The following is a 27,486-nucleotide window of genomic DNA, read 5'->3' as shown; positions in this document are numbered from 1 at the left end:
AGAGATAATCTATAGAATGGGAGAAAATCTTTGCCAGCTATTCATCTGACAGAGGATTAATCTTCAGAAAGAACAAATATTCCAATCAGTAATTGGACCAATGATCTGAACAGACATTTCTCAAAAGAATACAAGTAAAAGACAATAAATATATGTAAAAATAATATCTTTAGCCTTAATAAATCACAAAAAACTACATGGAGATTCCTGTCAACATATTCAGAATGGCTCTTATATAAATAAACAAACAAAAACAAAAACGAAAAATAAAATAACAAATGCTAGTTGAAATGTGGAAAAAATATGAATCTGTATAAACTGTTGATGAAAATGTAAATTAGTATAGCTGGTACGGAAAACAGCTTACAGATTCTTCAAGAAACTAAAAATGGATTTACCATAAAATCCAACTAGAGCTGGGCATAGTGGTGCATACCTGTAATCCCAGCAGTTTGGGAGGCTGAAGTAGGAGCATCAAAAGTTCAAGGCCAGCCTCAGCAACTAATCAAGGCCCTAGCAACTGTGTGAGACCCTGTCTCAAAATAAAAATAAATAGACAGGGGATGTGGCTCAATAGTTAAGCACCCCTGGTTTCAATCCCTAGTTCCCTCCTCCCCACCACCACCACCAAAAAAAAAAAAAATCCAAATTGACCATTCCTTAGTATTTATCCAAAGGGTAAAACGTGGGAAGGCGATGAATTGAAGTGGAAAAGGAATTATTGGGAAGGGGGAAGGATACTGGGGGGTGGGCAAAGAGCAAGAGATAGAATGGAGGGTAGACATGATCAAAATATGATACATGTATATATGGAAATGTCACAGTAAAACCCATTACTTTGTATAATATATATTGATAATAATAATAGTAATAAAAAATGCACAAGATGATCTTGAAACAATTAAGAAAACTGAAAATCTATTGGAGTTCATGTTAGAGGGACTCAGGATGGTTTCTAATGGCAAAAATCAGAACAAATTTGGTGTCATGATTCCATAAATTGAAACAAATCACATATGTTTCATTCTGTGCTTTTATAATGATACTAAGAAAATAACTCTTCATCATGTTCATGCTAGAGAACAAGTCCATTATTTTTTAAAAATTCAGTGAAGAGAAAGAAATTACCACACTTTCATATGACCTTTTCTGACCGAATTTGATCTAGGGAGTCAAATTGCTGATATGAGAGAGTTTGTTTTGTAGAAATATCTCAACAAACAGTTAAAAATAATGTTTATATACACTATTGTCCTTTATCAATTACTGTTTAAGATGCAGACAATAATTGTTGTTGGCTAACATCAGAAAAGATGATAGCATGTTACTGCCTGTTAATAGTAACACAAAAATAATACCTACAAAGTTTTCTTTCTTTATTCTCTATTTTTTGGAGGCAGGATCTCCCTATGTAGTACAGGCTGACTCCTGGGCTCAACCAATCCTTGTACCTCAGCCTCCAGCGTAGTTGAAACTACAGGTGAGTGCCACCATGCCTGGCTACTATATTCTTGCCAGAGATGTGTCACTAAAACCTGATTAAGGCTCTAGAATTAATAGTCAAATTTCAGGAAATAGAGGGGACAAAGAAACATGTGACAAGGATACATCACCAAAATTCTGAGTAAGACAACCTATAAAACAAATGACCTGGTTTTGTCAACAAACGAATTGCAAATAAAAAAAAAAATTTAGGACAGGAATAAATTTCAAAAGCATTATTTTACAAAAAACAAGGGTTTTGTAGCAAATCACAATGTAATATCAATGACATTGAAAACAAAGCACTGTGTGTCAAAATTTGATATAGCTAAAGCAGAGCATAGTAAATATACATTCTTAAATGTTTATTTAAAATAAATGTTCAATAAATGAAATAAATCATGATAATGTAGGGACTTCTCTAGGAAGGCAAAGATAGTACCAATAAATATTAATGCAATATGTCTGGATAACATTAAAGAAAAACTATATTCCACAAATTAAAACTCATATCTGATAATCCAAATATTAATTAAGTAGCATGCATTCTGCATGAAAAGCCTAACAATAGTAGCAATTAATAATGATGAACAGGTGGATAGAACTTTATGTTTAAAGAATTTTTCATAAGCCCATTTTACTTCTTAGAACATCTTTTTGAGGGAGTTATCATTAGTTATAATTCTGAGCCCTTCTTATTTGAGGAATGCCAGCATTTACCCTATAGATATAAAGAAATATAAGCAATGTTATCACTAGAATTCACATCCAAGGAGTCAGGTGATCAGAAACTTGAATAACTTGCACAAACATACACAGGTTTTACATGGTAAAACTGAAACCAATATCTATTGAAAGATTTTGTAATACTTGTGGTTTTTCTTTTTTATGCCACTATTTCATTTTAAGATAGAATCCCCTACTAAATGAGTATACACACACACACACACACACACACACACACACAATTAAGTTTAGTTAGAAGAACAGGTGGAAAATTCATATGGTGGCACAATACAATAAATATAATCAGAGTGCCAAGCATGGTGGCACATGCCTGCAATCCTAACTATGGAGGAGACTGAGGCAGGAGGATCACAAGTTCAAGGCCAACCTGGGCAATGTATCGACACCATGCCTCAAAATAAAGCAATTCTAACAAGGGCTGGGGATGTAGCTCAGTGAAGAGCACCCTTGAGTTCAATCCCCAATACTGAGAGAATATTTATTTATTTATCTCGAGGGTATTTTAAATGATGAATTTTCCAGACATCTTGTCATCCTCTGCACTAGTTAACCCATCTTCCCTAAAGTTATAAGTAAGGATCACTACAAGTCAAAGTGAAACACTAAGACAAGTGAAAATTTTAGCCTATTTTAAAAAAACAACTCAAATACTATAGTTTGCAATGATACCAAACAACCTAAGAGCTGAGGACACTTACAGCACTTTGGATTGACCTGTAGACACTGTAAAAGAAGCTTTCTTAATCTTATTCAGAGCATTCAGTCATCTGTAAAATCACATACTTCCATTGCTGGAAGGGATAGTAGAAATCTATATATTCAACACTTCCAAAACGAGGTACAAAGGATTATGGAATTTGCTTAGGGTTAAATACATACAGAGTGGCAAAGTTAGGAGCAGAAGCCAACTGCAAGTAAAAGTGCCGTTTCTGGAAGGAACACAGAAACCATTTTTTTTCAATTTTTGTTTTATTAAATTATTATAGAAATGGAAGATAAGTCCAGATATATAAGGCTATTCCCATCAGCTTGCTGAATTGGACTGATAGCCAATGTATGTCAGAATTAAAATGCCTGCTTTCTAATTCTTAGCATACAATTTAAGGTCATAGAATTTTCATCTCCTTTGATTAGGCTAGCCTTCATGATGGCCATTGATAATAAACATTTACTTATGTGGGCTTCATTCTTGGAATTGAAAGTATGCTTTAAAGGAAATTTGGAAATAGTCAACAAAAATGCTTCTAATAATACAATAAGAGAGAATGTGTAGCTATTAAGTTTTTTTAAAAGTAGTTTGGTAATTATTAGAGTAATCAATTACCTGAGCCTATTATTTTTAATGGGGAAAAATAACTTCCAGAGTTTATATTAGACAATTCTTAATAAAGTTTTTCTCTATGAAAATTACATGTTCATTATAAAATCCTATAGCATAAAGTACTATGAAAAGTCAACCACAGTCCAACTACCCAAAGGTAAACACTATTAAAAAATTTTATCTATTTCCTTTCAGAAATTTCATTTTTTTCATATTATATTAAACACATTCATATGCTTAAAAGCTAATCTTAGCATAAGCACTTTCCATGTTATTATAAAATGTTCACAAATGATTTTAATGACTACAAAATAGTCCTATTATGAATACACCATTATTTTTCTGAATAGCTGTTCAACAGAAAAAAATCTGAGATCCTTCTATAATATCATTGAAGTACTACCACTAGTACTCAATAAAGATCCAAACAAAATCACTTTTTCTTATTTAAGAGTAAGAATTATGTTTTCTCCTACTTTTAGGATGATATAATTTTAAGTATTTGTTGAAATGAAATTATCATAATTAAATTCAGAGATCAAAACAGGGAACATATAAATTATTTTTTAGGAAATAAAAGCAAAGTCCAAGTTAAAAATCTCTTAGAGAATGTATGTTAGTAATGTTAAAAAAACGGGAAAAATTAGTTTATTTTCAACATACCCAATTTCATGTTATAATTTATAGTTTCTACTGATTTATGTGTCTTACCTTGTAGAGATGACTTATTGAAGGCAGTAACAGAAGTGGCTACAGGAGGGGGCAAAAGAGGGTAAATTGACTGTGAAGATGCTGATTATTCAAGTAAAAAACATTACTGAGTTGAGAAAGTAGTCTCTGAATTACATAATGCTAAAACACCAGCATGTTTGAAGGTCTCTGTGCAGAGTATGTAATTGTCTGCTTCACTAAAGTTTTATTTATCCTAGTAAGACATATTCATGTTTGATAAATACGTTTGCCTGGGTGTGTAAGATATCAGACAAACAAGCATCATCCAAGATCTCCAAAAATTTTAATACAAAACATTATTTCTATAGATTAAAATTGCAAAATGTTTGGAAAAATTTTGAAATTAAATTGATTCATTTTATAGGCCAGTTTATTGTGGATGTTGACCTTAGAGGGGGAAAAATAGGCAAGAAATTTCCAAACTTGCATAATTAAACCTCATACAAATTCTACGGTAACTCACACTTGATTAAAACAATGAGTTCTCAGGTAAATTTTTGTTTTCTGTTTAAATCTAAAACCACAAAGAATTAAGTTGAATTTTGAAAAAAAATGTGGATAATAACTACAAAGTTTTTATTCCTATTTTAGTAACTGAAATCAAGTTGTTTTATATTTAAATTGATTTGTTTTATTTCTAAGAGTTTGTTTTTATTTAGTGTTTTCTTCTTATTCCCAACAACATGAATTTACTTCCCCCTCATCATTATGAACCCGAGAACACCTGTACATAAACAGAGCACACACATACATGTATGCACATTTTGTTCAATGAGTAAAACAAAAGGCCTAACTCACCTCTGCTGATATCCATGGCGTATAACTCCCGCAGTCCCAGGTCATTGAGAGATTTTGTCAAGTTGAGGGGCTCCTGGGACTGGTAGTCTTTCATCAGCAGTGTGTGCAGTGGGTCAAACTCACACTTGCTACATATGACAGGAGCCAGTTCCTGAAGGGGTGCATGTGGACTGACTCTCACTATGGCCTTCTGTGTTTTCTTGAAATTGATCACTACTCTCACAGTTTTCTGAAACATGGATTAAAGCTAGAGTTACACCATAATTTATTAAAATAAGCTTTCTATAAGGTCTAAAATAATGAGTTTATTTACAATTATATATTTATAAACAGTTCTTTCTTATTATCTTTTTCATTAATGTTATTTCCTATATCTAAAGCAAATTCTAAGGAACAAATATTAGTTTGCATATCAAACAATCTAAATTGGCCAGGTTTGTGATGCTCCCTTATAATCTCAGTTACTCAGATGGGTGAGGCAAGAGGATCACAAGTTCAAGGCCAGCCTTGACAACTTGGTGAGATCCTGCCTCAAAATAAAAATAAAAAGAATTGGGGATGTAGCTCCACTGCAGAGAGTCCTGCATTCAGTCCCCAGTACTGCAAAAGTAATAAATGATTACATAATTCACATTAAATAATCCACAACCCTTGTATAATAAATTAAGCAGATTTAAACCAAAGAAGAGAAAACCTCATGTGCAGTGTTGTTTTTACATTGTTTACTTTAAAATTAACAACATACATAATAATACAGAGACCACCCATGTTTTATCCTATTCTTTATTTAAGGAATATTTATATTTTGAATCATTTGTCAGTTGCCTCAACTAAAAGAGGCATCTTTTGAAAAACCACTAGAATATTTGTGTCTCTCTATTCAAAACATAATAAATTAGAAAAATCATATAAGGAGTTTAGCACAGTGTGTGCCACAGAGGAAATTATGAAAGTACACTTTCTCTTGTGATTAGTTTTTGTTGTTACTGTTATTATAGTTTGGTTATTTTTAATATAGTAAAGATTATTAAAGTATTCCTATTTATATATCTATGCTAATAATTCAAAATTATTGAAAATCTTTAAGAATCTCATAACTTTGATGTAACTAAATTAAATCCTATGTAAAAGAAAGCAACTAAATATAATCTAGTTCGTATATATCAAAGACATTTATTCATAAAGACACCACATATAATTGAGGGGCTCCTTTATATAATGTGCATGCTACAACATAAATAAAACTACTTCCATAGTAGTTTAAACAGCAGGTTAACAGCTGAATAAACAGCAAGTAAATCCAGTAAACATACACCTAGACAGAAGAATTTTGTCCAATATTTTAATATTCAGTATTACATACAAAAGAAAATGTTTTGTTATAAAAAATCCTGTTGACTTTGTAAAAACTTCATAATATGAAGAAATGTGACAATAAATGTGTTCAAGTCACATGTAAATGAACTATCCACTTAAGATATAAAATTTTATATTTTATGAAGTAAAAAGTTGTGAATATTCATAATAAAAGATTATTCATGAAAACCATAAACTTCTACCCCACTGTTTATACAAACAGAATAATTTTATAAAGAATAATTGATTAAGGACTGAGGATGCTGCTCAGTGGCCGAGTTTGTCTAGCATGCAAAAGCCTTCTTTAAAGTTCCATCCCCAGCAATATCTCCCTCCCACCCCCTCTCCCTTTCTCTCAATCTCTCTCTCTCTCTCACACACACACACCAAAAATCTAATAACTAATAATTTTAGAATCCTTATAGTTTAAACTTCTTTGTTAAAATTCATATATTAAGGAAAACTGAGTCACTGTGCAGCATAAATAACAATATTATTAAATGACAACTGCCACTTACTAAATAGAGAAACCAAAATATAATAAATTATTAAGTGAATTTTTATTAAAAGATTCTAAAATCTACCATTAAACAAAGAATTTTTAAAAGCATAGTTTAAAATCGAGCATGTACATAATTGTCAGGCTCTGATACAGCCTATCAATCACTTTATAAACATTCAATATCTAAAGTATTCCTCCAATTCTAGTTGATACAGGATCAATAACCAACTGGAATCTAAACATTGTGACCCAAGAAAACAAAATAACCATTTTCAAGTTGACTAAAAGCCAGTTTTTATTTCCTTTGGAGTGAGCTAATAATTGAAAGATTAACTCAATACGTTTGCCATAAGACATCAAAATCAAAAATGCAATCCTTACCTCTGGTATTATTGGTGTAGGTTTTTTCTTGTCCAGAATTTTTGGCTTTAAAATTACCTTCTCTACCTCCAACATTCCTATTGGTGTGTTTGGCTTAAATTTAATGTGATTCTTTTCAGCAGACAGCAGATCAATGGTGTAGCTTGATGGATTTAAATGATACTGGGCACAGAGAAATATCAGCAAGTCCATCATTGGTTTGCTGTAAAACAAGAGTAATGCTGATCATAGGATCCACAAAACCACCTCATTAACTGTTAGCTATTGTTTTGAGAATTCTTCACACACACAGGCAGGTGCCTTCAATAGATAAAGTAATGCTACAATGTAGTATTTGTAAAATCAGTTTAAAATTCTAACTATGTTTTATCAAATAAAATTATAATAGTTAAAATATCGTAGGTAGCATTTAAGAGAACTTAGATCCTAATGTTGCTTTAGCAATTGCCTATATGCTTTTGTCAAAATTTTTTGCATTATAAATTTCAGGAGGAGATGAGTACTCATTAAGTCAATTAAGACTAGTCAATTCAGTAGGCACTTCTTTAGAAATTTATTTGGCTTTGCAAAACAGATAGTAAGTATCTACAAGGAAGCATGCAAAATCCTAAAGAGTACATATTTCTTAAATCATTCAAAAATATTTGTTTAACATTTCCTAGGCTTTGCATCCCAATACAAATATTATGGTGCACCTGTCCTCACAGATCTAACTCTAACTACATGAACTAGACCAACTACAACATGCAGGTCAACTACACCCACAGTCTGTTTTTATAAAAGAAGTTTTACTGGAACATAGCCATGCCTGTTTGTTTATATAATGACTCAACCTGCTTTTGTGTTACACTGTGCAGATTAAAGTAGAAGTCTAATATTTTTACTATCTGGCTCTTGACAGAAAAAAGTTTATGGGGTCTGTGTGAGAATAAAAAAGAAATCAAGTAAATGCATGAGATCATTTGAAATAGTGACTAAGTATAAGATACTAATAGTAATACAGGATCTATTTCTGTAGGCACTTTCATACCCAACTTGAGATCTAGGGACACTTCTCAATATTTGGCTTCCCTTTCAACAGATGTTACAGACTTGTGTTTTCACTAATACCATCCACAGAACAATGTGGTCTCTGGGCCTTTCTTAATTGTCAGCCCCTAAGGAAAAAAACTAAAAAAAAATCTTTGTATCATGTGTTTTCCTCTAATGCCTGGCAATCTTTAACTGTTAGTTCACACTTAATAATAAGGCACTACAACACTGTGTAAAAGTCCTGTTTTTATGGAAGGAGGTATGGGTCCATGTGCTTCACTTCAGAGTAATCTGGTTGCCAGCCATTCCCCACCACTGGAAAACATAAATGTCAGCAAAACTAGAGATAAAAACCTAGCTACTGGTGTTCAGAAATTTGATAGGAAAATGAGCCTAGGAATCTCAGCATTCAGTATGCCATATAAAACTTAGTAAATCTGTTTTCACATAGCATCTCACCCCACTCCCAAGAGCAGTTCCCATTTTGTAGTCTCTAAAACTTAGTGTTTTCAAGAAAAGGAGTTTCCTGCAGAGGTGAGGAATAGTCAGTTGTTTAGCCCTGTGGGATCTTGAGGTCACACAACACTTTATATAAATTTTCAAAATGTCCCCTGTGTTCACCCCCTCATCACACCCCCCTTTCTGTGGTTGTCACAAGTTCCTAGGCCATGCCAGACTCCGTGCCAGAAAGAGGTGCATTTCTTAATGGTGCCTCACTTTCCTCCTCCCCCACATTCAGTACCATCCCACTGGTACACACACAAGAAGAATAAATAAAAGACTAATCTTCTTAACACAAAGGATTCTCTGGAATATGTTTCAGTCCTCAGAATATATCCGCTATATCTTGATTTGATGCTTGTGCAGTAATACTTCGGAGTTTTGTGTCCTTCTCAGGGTTATACTATGGAATTTGTCTCTGACTACCCAGATTGTATTTTAGATAGTAGTATACTTTAAAATTCATCCAGAGAGAGACAAGTACACTGACCTTATAAATTTTTTTTTTTTTTTTTTTTGGTAATACAATGCTTTGAGATCAAATGATGCCACATACTGATTCTCAAAGAATGCAAAAAAAAAAAAAGAATGTAAAAAAATGTGCTTTCACTGATAATAAAGTTAAGATGGATTAGCTAATATCTAAGAAAACAACTATAAATAGTTATACTGAAGGAGAATTTTCATTGTGAATCAAATGTACAGTGGTCTGCTATATGTAAATGGTGATGTATGCATATTATATTTGTTTTCTCTTTATATAAATGTGTCAAATAATAAATGAAAAAACACTAAAGCTTGCAACTCAAATACCTTTCACTTTCTATATAGTTGTTTAGAATCTCTGCCAGAAATATAAACTAAGTTAACAGGGCAAAAATACTAATTACAAATTTTTTAAATCCCTATTTTAATGCTATTTTTTATCTTTGGTAGCACATGCTGCCATAAGACTTTATCATAATATTTAAACTCAACACTGCCGAAATAAAAATGCCTCTTTGAAAGCCAAATGAAAACCACAGAATATCTTTTGAGTGTATTCTCTCTCATTCTGTAATTCCAGGTTCAATTCTTTCTGATAATTCCAGAAGCCAATTTTGTCCTGAAAATATTCCTATTCTCAGATAAATACAATATACCAGAAAATTCCGCCATAGGTACAAATGCATATACAAATTTAATACTGCACAATAGTGGTCTTTAGATTTCTGGAGACACTAACTAGTCATCTAAAATTTGGGTTTCTACCTTATTTCTTAAACCAAGTAAGCTCCAGGTAGTCTTTATATATAAATATGAGGATGTGCTCTAGGGGAAAGAGAAAAATAAAAGCAGAAAGAAATCCACCTTTATGTAGTTTATATTCTACAGCAATGTGTCAAATACAACTTTCTGCAGTTATGGAAATGTTCTAATATTTGCAATCCAATAAGTGACCATACAACTGGTGGACTAACAAATGGAATTTCAAATTTCATTTAACTTAAATTCAATTTATAAGACACGTGTAGTGAGTGGCTACCATTTTGGACAGAGTAGTTCTACTACATTGGTTCTCAAAATGTGACCCATGGACCAGTGCATTTCTATGTGCTCAAATCGTGTAATTAATGCAGGTTCTCAAGCCCCATCCTGGACCAGGGAATCAGAACCTGTGGTGAGGCACAGCAGCGTGTGCTTTGACCAGCACCTCAGCCCCTTCTGAGGCAAGCTGCCATTTACAAAACACCAATCCAGACAGAAGAGAATAAAAATGTACAATCTATGGGACATCATATAGTGATAAATATCAAGATGAAAAGTAAAAGGTCAGGGAATGTCCAAACTGAAAAAAAAAAAAAAAAAATGGCTTTAGAATAGAGGCCTGGAGGGAATGGGATATCTGGAAGAACTGCATTTCCCAACTCTGCCTGGATTACTGAGGCCCTGAGGCAGGACTGTGCTGTATGGGATTAAAATAAAAAACAAAAACCAGTGGGCTAAGAGGTGAAAGCAGTAGGAATAAAATCAGGGTGCTAATTTTATGCTTAAAGGCCTTTCACGGAAAGATCTCAGATCTTATGGTGTGAACTAAAAAGCCTGAGAGAATTCTGAGGAGCGATGTGATCTGCTTTATGTTTAAAAAGATTATATTCTGAACGCTATATTCAGAATAGCCTGGAGAAGCAGTTACATACAAGAGTATTGCCAAAATTTAGGCGGGACGTGGTGGTGGCTCAGACAAGTCAGAGTCCACATATATTTTGTAGTGAGCTAGTGGGATTAAAGCCAAAGTGGGAAGAGGACACCGAGTTAGAAAGAGGACTGAGCCAGTGCAGAGGTCGGATTGCAGGGACATCAAAAAGTGGCAACGTTGCTGCAAGGGCCCAATAGGATCCCTGAAACACAAATGTGCAGAGCTTGCTATGTGATAATCTTACTAACCTCTCCTTTTGATGACCACACACCATCGCTAAGGTCATCATGACTTCAGGAGGGGTGAAATCAAGAAGAGAAAGGAGACCAAAAGATAAGAATCTATGTAGGCATAGTACAAATAAGTCAGAGCCAGCGGTGACCCTAAACTTACAATAAGATCACAAAGGGGACTGGACTTTCCACAGCAAGTGGGGTAAGGGTCCAGGCCAATCTTATCCAGACCTTCAGGACACAGTGAGCTCAAGATGCTATCTGGGATCCACTTGTACCTAGATAGGAATTCCTCTATAACAGGACCACATCTGAGCAAATCCTTACGCCCAGCACCTAATATGAGGCATTCAGTAGGTCCAGGCTGTTGTAGGAGGGGTTTACAGGCATCTGTGATTATTTTCTCATAATGTAAGTCTGTTTGAACCTCAGTGCTCAAGACACAGAGCAAACGATGTACAACTGGCGTCTCTACGGCACCTGACACATGAAAAAGCACAGCAGTTGAAAGGAGATTCACAGGAACACATACAAAAACTAGAACACTTTGGTTTCTATTTATTAACAAATTTGAGTAACAGAAGCTATGCCCTCTTCACACAAAGGTAGGACAGCAACATTGAGTAGACCAAGACCTTTCTAAACATAGTCTCAAACCAATTTGAAAGTGAGATATTTTTATCTAGAGCTCCAGCACCCCAGCATTCCAATCAGAAAACTGAGGCAAATTATTAAAAGTGGAGTGTATGAACTTGATCATCACTTCCTCAACTATGTCTCAGTCTTTCCCTTGTTCTTATTACCATATTGCTTTGAATTGTAGTTCACTGTATTATTTAACAGGTTTGTGTGATATTAACTTCTGTTTACCTCTTGCAAAATAATGATATTCTGGAAGGCTATTTATTTTCAGATTTCTTCTTTGAAATGAAGACATCCCTATGAGATTTCCCACTTCCTTTAGAAATAAATAACAGTCCTTTTTATTAGAGATTCCTATCTATTATCTCATTTGAGCTCACAACCCCCATGAAAGCTTCTCACTTTATGAATGGAGCAACTAAGGTTTGAGAGGTTACATGACCAGCTTACATACAGAGTTCAGAGCACAGTTAGGATTAGAATTTCCTGACTCCACAATGCAGTATTCCTTCAGCTACATTTTAGTCCTACGGTACCTCAAGTATTGCCCATCAGCACAGGAGAGAGGGTTTGGAATAGGATATCTGCTGTAAATTTTACTTTACAGATTAATGACTTCACTAAATTATCCCTAATTCCTCTGTTACCCTTTATTCATTCATGACACATGGTGGTGGAAATCTTGCCCTAGTTTTGTTACCTAAGGTTAGGATAAGACTTCTATTTCTGCATTTAAAATATCTAACTCTGAATCAAAAAACACAGCTCATGCTTCAATAAAGAGCTTTGAGAATAACAAGGTATAGCAAAAACTATTTCAGTGAATTTACAAACACTGCAGGTACTTAAACAAGGTCATTTACCAGTAGGATAGCTCTGCAACTTATCCTCACTAGGACATCTGGGAGCTAAAGGGTGCACAACTAGTAATGCCCAGGGGATACCAGGTGCCAATGGGGACTGTTCGAGGAACAGGGAATGCACAACGATAAGGACTTATTGCAAAGAGATAGACTTCACACATCTGATAAGTATCTCTAAATAAAAATTCTTTTTTATTATGATTCTTTAAATCTTTCCCAGTACCTAGCAATATATTTTACACATTTTCATTTTATCCTCAAAACTGAGTTGAGTCCAACTCCCTTATAAATGCAGACCAAAAACCCAATCAGACTTACAAACAATAGTTTGGACATTCTTAAATGTTCCTGATGTTGAGCCATGTCTTCTCATCCCTCCTAGTTCAGGATGAAGTAATTGTCCCCGACTCTTCATGTGTACAAGAAATGAAGTGGAACCAACAAAAAAACACACCTAATCCCAAAGTTGATAATGCTTATTTAAACTATGTTACAAGGAATATTGTAAACAAAGTAACACAACGAATTAAAATTTGAAGCTCATAAATAAGACCATAACTAAACTGATGAAAAAATTCTTATATCTATTAGTAAACACAGAATATTGCTAAAACTTGAAAAAAAAAATCTTCAAACATCACTCTACCTGAACTCTACCGGGTCATTTATCTTGAATTTGATATTTATAGATAATTATAAATAGTTACCTTCATAAATACTTTAAGAACTTATCTGCTAAACTTATCTGCATACACACCCTTATGAAAACAAAAATACTACAAATACATCTCATGACAATAGGGGCAATTTGAATACAAAGGATGAAATGTTATTGACATGGAAGTTGTGAGTCATTAACTCACAAAATAGACTGCACAATATAATGCCATACTGGCGTAAAAAAATTCTGCAGTGTATATACAGGTGTTTATACGTACATGTGTATGTGAATAAAAAATTAGATACCATAGAGTCAATAGTTGTAATCTGTCTACTCAATAATTATATCATATTTTTAATTTGGGGGACTTACTTGTATTTCCCAACTTCCTAAAATTTCTAACTTTCACATTTTTAATCATAAAAAATTGAAAGCTAAAATTAAGAAGACTCATTGTCATAAGGCGTTCCAAGGTGTACATGCCAAGAAAGGGATGAGGGTAGCCCTGCTGGGAACAGCATTCCGAGGACATGTGTGATCCGTCTACCACCTCATTTCCAAGCCAGCAGAGCACTCAACCAACAGAGGCTTGAGGGCTGTAGGGGATAGCAGGACAGTAACAGAGACTAATTACAGCATTTTTCAGTCCCACCAATTAAAAACGCCAGCAGTGCTCTTACACTTAAATACTTTAATAGTTAAAATTCCAAATTTTCTTTTCAGTAGCAATGACTGCATAAGACTCTAACCCCAGATTTAAGTATTCTTGTAGCTATGAACATGAATATATATTTTATATTTATTTTAGTAGTGTTTTTAAAAATTAACCTGTTATAGACATGTATTTACCACATATCTGTCATCATTTGGCACTTTTCAATAAATGATTGAACTTTTTCAATTCTTCTAAGTTCCATGCTATTGTCTTACTGCTTTGTCCTGTTTTAACAAAAAGGCCCTTCAATGATGCAAGTTATTATCTTGTCATTTTTAAGTCTACTTGTTGCCAATAGGTGGCGATGTACTCCATATAAAATGCTCCTGAGTTCCATAGCTGACCTACCCAGTGCCAGTCAAAACTGCTGGTGGTACTGAACCTGTAAATCAGGGTACCCCCCAACCATGTACAATATGTCTCTGGGTCATTTTAAAGGAAAAGCTCAGAGAGGTGAGGTGACTTGTTTGAAATCACACAGAAAGTCATGAAGGAACCTGTAACTTCTAGTTGGAACTTGAAGCTTCAAGTTCTACATTTTCTTGTGTTTTCATATACGATATCCTCAATTTTGCTTAAACCAAAACAAATTTCTATTTATGAAAAAAGATAAAAATATCCTCCTCTTTTTCCCCTATTGTATGCTATATGCTAGTTTATCCATGAATGTTCTCCCTATAGGCTAAAAAAGATTAAATGTCAACTTTTTATCAAATTTTCCAAACTCAACATTTTGCTTTAAAAATACATCCCAGGGGAAACATGAACTAAGGCTTATCCAGTGAGTAATAATTACATACCAAGCAGACACAAAACCATGAGGATCTAGAATGATACAAATGTACCCACATATTCCCTTATTTTCTGTAGTGTCTATATTAGTTTAGGCTGTGAACTACATTTTTCTAAAAATTAACTTTTTCCAAGTACTAGCAGAAAATTTCTGAGGGGCACAGCCTCTAGGCAATTTGTCTATAACAGCCATATTTTTTAACATTCACTTTTAAATAAAGCAAGAACTGCTTTGGTGAAAAAGGTAATTTACCAGTATGTACAGACACACACACACACACACACACACACCCCTCTATGCTACAGTGAAGTTATATATAAATAAGATGTTTTAACTCCTCCTTCCTTCAGTCATCCATGAGATCATCAAACAGCAATGTTCAAGCCTTTGCAACCCAGCACTGCAGTGGACATCAATGTGAGAGCAGGATCACAAAAACAAAATGGCAGAGAGGGTGACTTCTAGCCTCTTGTTGCAAATGTTGTTGAATTAGCAGAAGGCTACCAACCTAATTTGGGATAATATGCTTTTAGTTTCCCCTGAGCATTATCTATTACTACCTCCAACCTTATTGTGTTCCCAAATCTGAGTAAACTTCTGGTGAAAATCAAGATAAAAGGAAGGGCATTCTTCTGAAGATAATGCTGTGTACTTGCATTTTCTTGAATGGAACGTTCTGGAGGGCCCTCTGCGTGAAACACACAAGAAATCAAGGGGAAAGTCCTAAAATTCTTCCTTAAGAATTCAATTTTGGAGAAAAAAATTCTGAAAAGTTAAGTGATCAAAATATATATTTGAAGGATTCGAACTACATATTTCAATGTAATATTAATACTATTTTCACAGCAAGTACATAATCAATATCACCAAAATAAACATATAAGGAACATTTAGATAAATTCAGAAAAGTTGGTCTCAAAAATTTATATTAGAGGGCTGGGGATGTGGCTCGAGCGGTAGCGCACTTGCCTAGCATGCGCAAGGCACTGGGTTCGATCCTCAGTTACCACATAAAATGAAGATGTTGTGTCCACCGAAAACTAAAAAATAAATATTAAAAAATTCTCTCTCTCTTTAAAAAAAATTATATTAGAGGCCCTTCAGAGTCTCTGATCTAAAAAGCCTCATGCATTTAAACTTGTTTAAAATTAGCTTCCCCTAATTGTCCACCAAATTCTTTTCTCATTCTGTAGATATTTTTCCTATTTCTTTTATAGTAAAAAGTCATAAGAAATTTACCTTTGTCATTATTAGTCTTCACATTAATTAGTTAATATTTTTCAGCAATAGAATATCTGTCTCTGTCTGAACATTTCTTCTTGTTCTGTTAAGCACTTCTTTAAACAATAGATCAGCAGTAGCTGAGACTTTCAAGACAGCCCTAATCATGCTCTTAAAATCTCCCAAATCACATCCCTAATCCAGCAAATTACACTCTTGGAATATCCCAAATTGTACTCTATAACATCTAGACTCACATTCCTAAAGATATCTCAGAATCATACTCCTGAGATAATCAGAATCACACATGAACACTTAATATAGAAAATTACTCATGGAATCTTCCTAGGTGATAAAACTATTAGAAACCAAGCTGCTAAGTCAAACCTATGGTAAATACACTGATATCAACTGAATTCTAACCCCAGAAAAATTTCTCAGTCCTAAACAAAAATTTTAAAATGGAAAAAAAAAAATCAGACATTCCAATTCCGGGCATGCCTACTTCATTCTCAACCTGGAGAATATATCTTTCCTTAAAAGATTTTGGAAAAGCAACTACATGTAAGGATTTATTTATTTATTTATTCTGATAAATTTATTAAGTGCCTCATACATTGTAAGAAACTGTTAAGCATTTTGAAGAAAAGGAATAACATCCTCTCATGACCCATATGGTTTACTCAAAAAGAAAATGCATACCCAGGACAGTATATGAAAACCCTAGTATCAAGTCAGAAGATTCTGGAAGCCAGAGCTAACAAGTGATTCTGGAGACATCAGGGAGCCTTTATATAAAAAGTGGCATTTGAGCTACATAAACTAACTGGAGAAAATGAGGATGGTAAGTTCCATGGGGGTGGAGCAGATGTTCATAAAGGTATAGAGATGAAAACGGTAAAGCACCATAGAAGAACAAAGAATCATGTGATGAAGCTTAAGTTACACAAAGGAGAGTAGTAAAGCAAAAGCCTACATAATGTCAGAGGAGAAGAAAACCACATGTCCCAATCTCCACACTTGGTAGATTGGACTTCCTTATTATGGTGTCAAATTGCCGTCCCTTGTAGTCTTTTATCAAAGGTAGTCCCACAAACTGAGAGGTGCTTTAGTCAGATTAATCTGTGGGTTTAGGTAAATGGAATGATCCCAGGGTGAAGAAAAGCAACTCCCAATAGAAAATAGAGGAAAAAGCAGGCCGATGATGTAGATCAGTGGTAGAGCACATGTTTGCCTAGCATGCATGAGGCCCTGGGTTTGATCCCCAGCCGTAGGCAAAACACACAAACACACAGGGAAATCAACATGTGCCAAGCACTGATAGTATTACATTTAATCCTATCAATATATGATGCCTTTTTTAATCCTAACAATTCAGGCATAATACATGTGTGCAGATAAGAAAACTGCAGCAATTCAACAATTGGTGGCCCAGAAATACAAAGCTGATTGATGGAAAATTACTCAAGTTTAAGGAGTTAGGACCCAACCATGCTGCAAGGACAAGGAAAGGGCGAGAAGAGTCTAGGGCCTGGTGAGTACAAATGCAGGACAAACGCCTGTTGCAGAACCTGTCTGTTAGACAAAGAAAATCTGGATATGAAGAAAAAGCAGCAACATGAAGAAAGGTCAATAAATTAGACTTGAAAGTGAGGCGCAAACAAGAAGCAGACAAGCTACATGTTAAAACACTGAGGAAGGAACCTAACATCTCAGTAATGGGACAGCTTTAAAGTGAAGCAATCCACCATCCCCTGGTGCAGGGCAAGTCGACCATGGATGGAGGTTCCCAGAGTTAAGGGCAGCGTAAGCAAAGTCTAAGATAACTGTTATGGGCAGCAGGACGGAGGGGGAACCATGATTGTGATATTGAAGTCACTAAGCTTAAAAAGAAAAAAAAATCTAAAGATCTCAGAAACTGGTTGATAGAAATTAGAAAAGACAGCAACATATAGAGATAACGGATACACCCAAGGACAAATATGGAGGCTCATTGGTGTTACCTGTAAGTGGCAGTGAAGAACTAGAAAAAATATTTTTCTTTCTTTTTTTTTTTTTTTAAACTTACTTTGAATTCAGGGAAAAATAAGAGGAATTGCCTTTATTATGCTTAGTAATACCCATTCTTATTACTGCTTTAAAACTAGAGTAACAATAATATTTCAAATGATGGTCATTGTCTCCAACTTCCAAGATGCTTTCCTCACCAAGAAGCCAAAACGCAAGTGCAGGCAAGATCCCACCATGGGCATTCACAGGTCTTGCAACCTTGCAAATAGGGTTTCATGTGTGAGCTGTAGACCTACTTTCACTACAAACAATGGTAAAAATGCAACTTACTCAGATTTAATTAATACTATGTTTAATTTGCTAAAGCTGAACTATTATATTTCATCTATTTTAAATAATTTGTAAAGTTACATATGACTTTAATAAATCTTAAGGTTATTTTGAATGAGTTTTCTGGACAAAACTGGAAATAAGAATGCAATACTCAATCTATTACCTACTTATTCTTTTGCTTTCCATATATTTGTATATTCCTAGATATATACACACTCACTTGTACTAAGGTGAATACAGTTTTCATTCTAAAAAGTACTCCTGGATACAATGGGCAGCTAAAGGTAAAAGGTGGAACAAGATCAAGGATACAGTTCATTATGTAAGTTTCCACTTCATAATGAAATGGAAAATTACACTTGGCTGTGTTCCATTTTTCCAATATTTATGCAGGTATTTAAAGTTATCAGCCTCATAAATCACCTTCTCACTTCTTGCTGGCTTAAAATTTGATTTTAGATTTCTATTTAACTCAGATTTTTTAACCAATTAAATCAAATCAATGAAATTTTTAAAAATCTTAATTTTACAGATATATTGGCCTATTTCAATAAATAATTACATTTTAAAATAATTGCAACATCTGCAAAATCAAAGCAGCAGCTTAAAGTGGGAAAAACAATATAGGGAAGGAGAAGACAGGTTTTCTTTCACATCACTGGCTTTATCAGCTTAACTTACAAAATCAGTATAAGTGATTTCTCTAGGAAAGAATTATTTTAAAAAACTTATTCAATAACAAGTTAAGATTCCAAATTCTAAAAGTCACTTCACTGAGTTGGAATTCATAGCATTGATATTAAAACATTGGCAGAAAAATTTTATTACCCTGTTAGCATTTACATTGTTAAAGAAAAATGCTTTAACATTTTTCCTTCATTCCGTTATGAAGGAAATGTTTAAAGACAAAAACATCAAGATACATGTCACAGTACCAGGTATGATGGCATATTCCCATAATCCCAGCTACTAAAGAGGCTGAAGCAGGAGGATTAAAAATTTAAGGGCAGTGTCAGTGACATATCAAGACCCTCAGAAACTTAGCAAGACTCAGAAACATATAATAATAATAAAAAGGGCTCAGGATGTGGCTCAGTGATAAAGGGCCCCTGGTTCAATCCGGAGAATCACAATTAAAAATAAATAAATAAATAAAAAGGAAGTGCTAGTACTTTAATATCTGCAACATACCTGCCATGAACAGTAGTAGATTTGATGATATCCCCAGGTAGAACCACGGAGAGTTCAATGTCTTTATCTATCATGTTTTCTTTCTGCTCCATGATGAATGCAGCAGATTCCACTGAATTCTCAACTGAAGAGGCATCCATGTATTTGATCTCCGCTGGAGGAAGTGGTGCCTTGGCTTTTGGTTTCCTCCTAAAATATAAATAAAAATAGAAAATAGTATCTATATTAAAAAGTAACTTTCTAGCATTATTTGATTTTATAAAAACCAAAATGCATATACAGATTTTTCACATACATAAAGAAACGCACCAAAATATTAACCATTAATTTACTAGAGATTGGTAAAGGAAGAGAAATTGCTTTTCCCTAAAAACATGATATATTTTATATTTGCCTCTATTCCATTCAATAAATATGTTCATTACCACATACCAAGAATGTAATTTATTTCCTTGAAGAAGATTAAGTTATAAAGATCTTTGATGGATTGACAGACATATATAAAATTACCATAAAGTTTGGTGACTGATTCACAATAGGTATGCAGATGGACAGCTACAGCTGAAAGTCATAAGAAGAGAACTCAATTTTCCTAGGAATTCATAAATGTTTAACAGATGGGAAACAAAATGGATTTGGGGGAATGAACTGAAATACACAGTAAGAGTAGAAATAATGGACATTTCAAGAAGAGGAAAGCAAGTGGAGCCATAAAAAAAAAAAAAAAAACACAGTACTGGGCTGGGGTTGTGGCTCAGTGGTAGAGTGTTCACCTAGCATGCATGAAGCACTGGGTTTGATCCTCAGCACCACATTAAAAAAATGAAATAACGATACTGTGTGTTCAGCTACAACTAAAAAATAAATATTAAAAAAAAAACAGTACTTCTTTAGAATTGAAGAGTTGGGTAAAATGCCACAGAGAAGTCAAAGGAGATGAGAAATCAGTGAATTCCACTGGAATTCCACTCAGAATCCCACTGGTACCCCACTGCGGTTATTGGTCTTTTATCATTCCTTAATTCATGTTGATTGTTATGTTTAAATTTGAACAATCAACCTAGATTTTTTATTTTCCCTATACCTTTGGCTTGGTATAGGGAAAATAAAATTCAATTTTGTTATTGTTTCAAAGCATCTAATCTAAACACTAGAAGGGAGGCATTTAAAAATTTTTCTGTATTCCACAATAAGTAATAGTCTTTTAAAAAAAACATATTTATTTATTAGTTGTAGATGAATACACAATATCTTTAGTTCATTTTTATGTGGTGCTGAGGATCAAACCCAGTGCCTAACACATGCTAGGTGAGCACTATACCACTGAGCCACAACCCCAACCCCTAAGTAATAGTCTTTCATGTCCATGTAACCATAAAGAAAAGCTAACTAGAAAGTATGATGAAAGAAACATTCCTTTTATAATAGCAACAAAAATAAATTTTAAAAGACTTACCAAGTCTCCCCACCTAGTCAATCAAATTTCTTTCAGTTTCCTGGTATCCAATATCCCCTTTGTCACAAAATACATGCAATTCCTAAAAATTCTGTCAGCTCTGTAATATAATCCTCCGCAACCATCTCCCCGTTTTACTCTTCCTGGTCTTCACTTGAAAAGTCCTCCTCATCCTCTTCACCTTTACATAATTATCAGGGACTGAATCAAATTCCTGGAGCAGTCTCCCCCCTCTCCTGCGCATGCAGTAGACTCTGACTCACAGTGCTGACGTTCGGTGTTGCTATCTCTCGTCCTAAAGTACTTGGAGTGTGTGAAGAAAACCCATCTCTAATCACTAATGATAAGCCTATTATGAAAAAGGAGAACAAAGCACTAGTTGAAATATCATTTACATCAGACTTCTATTAAGAACACCAATTTTACCTATTATGACCTTAATTAATAAAGCATTTGTCACTCCTTTGGTGCTGAAAAGTGAAAACTACCTGAGAATGAGACCGAGATCCTGTCATAATGAATTAGCAATCCAGTACGAAACATGCAAAAGGAGCAAAGCAAAAGTCAAAGGTTCTGAAAGAGATGGGTGGCTGAAGATCCAGAGCAGAGAAAGTCAGCTCAAACTCTCCCTATAGGGTGGGAGGTAGGAGTGTACTTTAAGAGAGAGACTCGGCTCTTGAAAGAAGAATTTGGATATGCAAAACCTATAGGATCAACCATAGACTCTCAATGGTGACCCATTCACATCAAAATTAGAAAAGAGTCTACCTCATTTGCTTCCTCCATAGTCTAATCTAATGAAAAGAATACAAGTCTGAGGCCTGGATTTACCCTGAATCCTAAGAAGCATTAAGCTTCTAATTTAGGTGGCCATTTATTCACCAGCAAAATCTTTTAAATACATTTCTCATGTCTCCCAGTATTCCTAATGTTTTAGTTAGATGCTTTGATACAATAACAAAATTAAATTAAATGTCACTATTAGGATTGGGTAACTAGTTACCTCATGAATGGGTGAGCTGGAAAAAGATGAGAAGGGAAGAAAGGCAACTGAAAACCATAGGATATCTTATCTAACAGATAAGCACCTGAAAGATGGGGGCCTGGTATGTTAAAACTTCCCACTGGGTGGAGTGCCATGCACACCTGTAATCCCCACAATTTGGGAGATGGAGGCAGGAGGATGGGGAGTTTGAAGTCAGCCTCAACAACTTACCCAGTCCCTAAGCAATTTACCAAGACCCCGTGCCAAATAAAAACCAAAAAGGACTGAGAATGTAGCTTAGTGGTAAAGTACCCCTGGGTTTAATCCCCAATGCCAGAAAAACAAAAACAACCTGCCTCCTTACATCTCCTAAGATAAACTATTGTTTCAGGATCATGTCACATCCTACCAGGTGGGCTAGACTCTCCAGCATCCCAGGAAACCATCACTGGCAACTAAAATATCAAGACCCTCACAAAGAAAGCTTGCTGAGGGCTATTTAAATAGTAATGAACAGGTTAAGGAGGCAGGAAATTGAGGCAAAACCTGGGAGATTAAATTTCCTTAAGATCCCCAACTCTAGTTGAGCATGGTGGCACACCCCTGTAATCCTAGCAGCTTAGGAGGCTGAGGCAGCCTCAGCAAAAGCGAGGTGCTAAGCAATTCAGTGAGACCCTGTCTCTAAATAAAATACAAAACGGGCTGGGGATGTGGCTCAATGGTCCAATACCCCTGAGTTCAATCCCTGGTGAGAGAGAGAGAGAGAGAGAGAGAGAGAGAGAGAGAGAGAGAGAGAGAGAGAGATATCTCCAACTCTGAGCACCACACCATCCCCTCTTGGTGGTGATTCATGCAATTCTCATGTGGTCAGCCAAAAGTCAACAGATGGACCTGGCAGCACTCTCTGGAAACTGGAGGGCAGTAGGGGCTCCTTATCCCTCTTTCCCCTTTCTTATTCCTTCTAATAAACTTATGATTATTCTGCACAGCATGTCTGAAATCTTTCTGGCACAATTACAAGAATTGGGTTTGAAGAAGGGGTCTTCAGGGTTGTTTCAGTTTTTCTGCAGGTCCCTGCTCTCTAACATTCTATTTCAAATGTCCTAAAACATTTTAAAATACCAAAACCTTATTTAACTCAGAATTCCACTGGTACCCCATTACTATTATTGGTCTTTTATCATTTTGATTTACACAGTACTTCAAAATCCAGTGTACACCGAGATCATCACATCATTACAGATCCTTAAAACGGAGGAAACAAGGAAGTTCAACAACACAGAATTATAATCAAATCTCTTCTGGGTTTAAAACGAAAACAGACAACAAAAAAGAATAAAACATTACCTGAGACACAGCAGTATGTCCTTAATTGGAAACTGGATGAGACTCAATCATACCTCACTGTTCTTATATTTAACAGATTTTTATAGGATTCTTAAATTCACTTAGAAATAGTATACAAAATGCAGCTTCAGTATAAAAGACAAAAATATAAAAATCAAATTTATGTCTTAAAATAGCTTTGTTTTCATCACCAGGGGCAGAACCCAAGGGTGCTCTAAAACAGAGTTACATCCTGATCCTTTTCAGTTTTTCAGACAGGGTCTTGCGGAGTTGCTTAGGGCCTCACTAAGTTACTGGGCTGGCCAGGAACTTTTGATCCTCCTGCCTCATCCTCCTGAGTTGCTGAGATTATAGGCATGCACTATCTTAGTCTGGGCTGCCAAAACAGTAACCTTTTAAGTATTATGGTCTCTGAACCAAAAAGAAAGTCAACAGCCACCCTCTATCAAACACGATTCACTGTGGTCAGCATTGATAAGGCAGTCCTTCAAAATAACTGGTAATGTTTCACAGGCCCTAAACTATATATTTCAACTGTAAGATGGAGACCAATTTCTCGAAATTTCTATTTCTCTATCTGGGTATAATGAAATGAGGGAAGATTTAGTTAAAGTTTGCTCCTAGGTGGGCCTAACACTGTGCTCTTAAGGGAGTCCAATTAAGAACTACAAAGCTCCCTTTTCTTGGTGAGTCACTTTTCAAATCTGCGTCATGTTATGTGACTCAACCAATGTTTCTCTTGTTAAGGTCACTATGACCTAGGTGGCTCCAAAAATCACAAAATTGTCTCTGTCATCTCAGTCACATGGAACACCATTTCACAACTGCCCAAGCCCTCTACTGAGGATTCTTTCCTGGGCTCTTCATGTGACAGCACAATCTGTCTTCATTCCTCACTAGCATTCCTCATCCTCCACACTACCTTGTCTCTCTGCATGACTGCTCAAGGTTGGAGCACCCTGGGGTCCCTTTTGGGCTATTTTCTTCTTCCACACTCCTCCAGGTGATTTCATCAAGCCAGATGGCTTCAGATATCATCTATGTTTATGGATGGCTCTCTCTCCAATTCCCACCTCCAACTCTGACTTGTTTACTGAGCTCCGACACACTTGCCCAAAATTCTCATGGTCATCTCCATTTGGAAGTCCCACAGGTATCTCAAAATTTATATAACCAAAACCCTTGATTCTTCTCTCCACCTCCAAACCTCATTCTTACATACACATCCTTCATTAATTCCCTCTCTCTGCACCACCAATCACCCACATAACTCAGGTAAAACTCCTGGGCATACATTGAATTCTTAGTTCCTGATTTCCTACTTGTAATCCATTACCAAATCTCTTAGGCTCTTACCTCTAAGACATATCCTGAACCTGTATTCTTTTCTTTGGATTCTCTGCTACCACCCCGGCAATTAAGCCACCATCTCTTGCCTGGACTGTTCCAATCATTTACTTCTGTCTCTTGAAATTCATTCCTTGGCCGTAGAGTGATTTTCTAATATGTAAATCAAATTACATCATCTCTCTTATTTTTCACCAGCCTTCCAATCCACTGATAATACATCCAAAATGTATGGGTTTAGGAGATGCCAAATGACCTGTCCATGTGATTTCAGTGTACCAGTAACAGTTCCTGTAACCTTAGAAATGCAAATTCTCAGCCCCTACCCCAGACCCACACAATCAAAAGCACAGGGGGAGGGCCTCTGCCATATTTGACAACTCTCCAAATGATTTTAGATGCATGCTAAAATCTGAGAACCACTGAGCTTCCTCTGCCAACCTCTGAACTTTCCATTCATTACTCCTAGTTTTAATTCCATGTGTTAATTCATATTGGCATTCTTTCCCCTGTCTGAAGCAGACCTGGTCTCTTCACATTTGAGGGCCTTGCATAGCTCTTTCCAGCCCCAAATGTTTTGTTGTTGTTGTTATTGTTGTTTTGTTTTTGTTTTTGGTACCCAAATGCTTTTAACCATAGAACTTCAAACTGCCTGCATCTTGAGCTCAAACTTTAGATAAACCATTCCCCCCTCTACCACACATTCCCACCCATCTTGGCCCACCCTTGGCACCATTTAGTTTCCTCCACATTTATCAGGATCTAAATTCATCTTATTCCTTCTTTCCTGTTAGAATGAAAATTCCATGAGGGCATGGACCTGGTCTGTCTCATTCTCTGCTAGCACCAAAAAAATTTAACTGACACAAGATGGGATACCCCTTAAGTATTTGTTGATTTAAATGAGGGAAGACTGGGGGGAAAGGGTTGCATTCCTTCCACGACTTTACTGGAGAATAACACTTGGTGGGTTGCTGAGAGTCAGCATATTCTGTAATATACTGTGAGCAGCTAAGAAGTATTAGAAGTCATTCAAGTCCCAAAGAGACACAGATAGGTAAAAGTTCTCAGTCCTCAAGAATATATCCTCTGCCTCTTTAAGGAAAAAAGGATAGGGGATTAAATCAGGAATGACAGAATTCCAGAGTAGAAAGTAACTTTCCCTCATTCTGCCTAGGTTTTCAACAACTTATATGAGGTCACATAACCCATCTGTGTGTTAGGATACAAATGTTCTTGCTTTCACCTCCCATGACAAAAAAGGAGCACCACTGATATCAAGAAAGAATAACCTAGTTTTGTGTTAGCCTTTCACATTTAAAAACAGAACTCATCTTGCAGTTACCTTTGGCATAATGTACCAAATAGTGTGTATTTCACATCAAAGCAAATGTTTATCCAGTGCCAGAGCCTTTAAGTCCCCAAAATAACTTCCTATAAGAATCGGGGGAGGAGTAGATTTAGCAAATATCATCAACAGTTAACCCTTGGATGTTGACTCTGTTAGAAATCATACTAGCCAGGAGTACTAGCATGTATTTGTAGTTCCAGCTGCTCAGGAGACTGAGGCAGGAGAATCAATAGAACCCACAAGTTTGGACCAACCTGGGCAGCAGAGTCAACTTCCTGAGAAGGAATGAAGAAAAGTATTTTCACATGCACTAACTCATGCTTACATCAATAAAGGAGGTTAATACTATCATCTTCATGTTCCAAGTAAAGGATCTCGTGTATAGAGAAGCCAGATATTTGGCCTAATATCATATACCTAGTAAGTGACGGAGCTCAGACTTAAACCCAAGTTGTCTGCCTCTAAAGCTGCTGCTGCTCTTAGCAATGATATCATATCATTCCTTCGGGAACTCAAACCTTCATGTAACATAAAAAAAAAAAAAAAAAAAAGAGCAAAAACCAAGTTGTAGAAGAGAAAAAAAAATGTAGTTATTGAATATCTATTGCTAAGACCTGTGCAGATGTTTTTTAATTGAATCTCATGAGGCAGTTGTCACTGCCCTATAACTGTGGTTACAGACCTTTAAAAAAAATGTCCAGATGAATACAGAATATGGCACAACCAAAATTGCAAACCCACCAAATCCCTCCTCTGAATAACGTTAACAAGGGCAGTATGAAGGAGCCGTGACACATAAGTAGGAATGCAGGTGCCAGATGTGCACACACAGTAGTCACGCCAACACAGGCTGCTATTTTCCCAGGTGGAGTTAATGAAGCATTGTGTCTACTGTAGTGGATAGCGAAAGCCCTGGTAGTCTTCCACATGTGCTGCCATAAGTAAACCACTAATTTCTTTGATCCTACATTTCCTCCTTTCCAAAATATAAGTATTAGACTCCATGGTCCCTGGTCCCTTCACCTTTAATACACAGATTTGGATATAGTTTTGTTTAGACATTGAAAATGGAAACAAGATTATTAGAACTGGGTCAGGGCATGGTGGTTGAGCTGACTTACAAACAGTTCATGGAAACAGCCACATGGACAGGATGCCCAGTCCCTCCAAGTCCTTCCTACCCAGGGACCTTTCTAGTATTGGTCAGGAAAGGGATCTCCTCTGGGGCTCACAGGAAACGAAAGCCTTTAAAAAGGGTTCCATTTCCATGGGCCTCTCTCCCCCTTGGCATACACACTAGGAAAAAA

The 27,486-nt window shown here is 35.6% G+C and overlaps 1 protein-coding gene across 3 annotated transcripts in view; it reads right to left on the bottom strand.

The window, feature by feature from the left end:
- Cobll1 (cordon-bleu WH2 repeat protein like 1) overlaps positions 1-27,486 on the bottom strand; it is a 149,217-nt gene that overhangs the window by 40,165 nt on the left and 81,566 nt on the right. For 2 of the 3 annotated variants that reach the window (XM_076866029.2, XM_076866031.2), the window contains 4 exons: positions 19,694-19,882; positions 7,320-7,521; positions 5,081-5,309; positions 4,262-4,300 (listed from right to left, as the gene is read on the bottom strand). In XM_076866029.2, the coding sequence (XP_076722144.2) occupies positions 4,262-4,300; positions 5,081-5,309; positions 7,320-7,521; positions 19,694-19,882 (659 nt within the window). The remainder of the gene's footprint in view (positions 1-4,261; positions 4,301-5,080; positions 5,310-7,319; positions 7,522-19,693; positions 19,883-27,486) is intronic. The other variant, XM_076866030.2, reaches the window with a different exon arrangement.

The sequence above is a fragment of the Callospermophilus lateralis genome, chromosome 9 (assembly GCF_048772815.1).
Source record: "Callospermophilus lateralis isolate mCalLat2 chromosome 9, mCalLat2.hap1, whole genome shotgun sequence".
Lineage (NCBI taxonomy): Eukaryota > Metazoa > Chordata > Mammalia > Rodentia > Sciuridae > Callospermophilus > Callospermophilus lateralis.
This window is presented reverse-complemented; position numbering and strand designations above follow the sequence as displayed.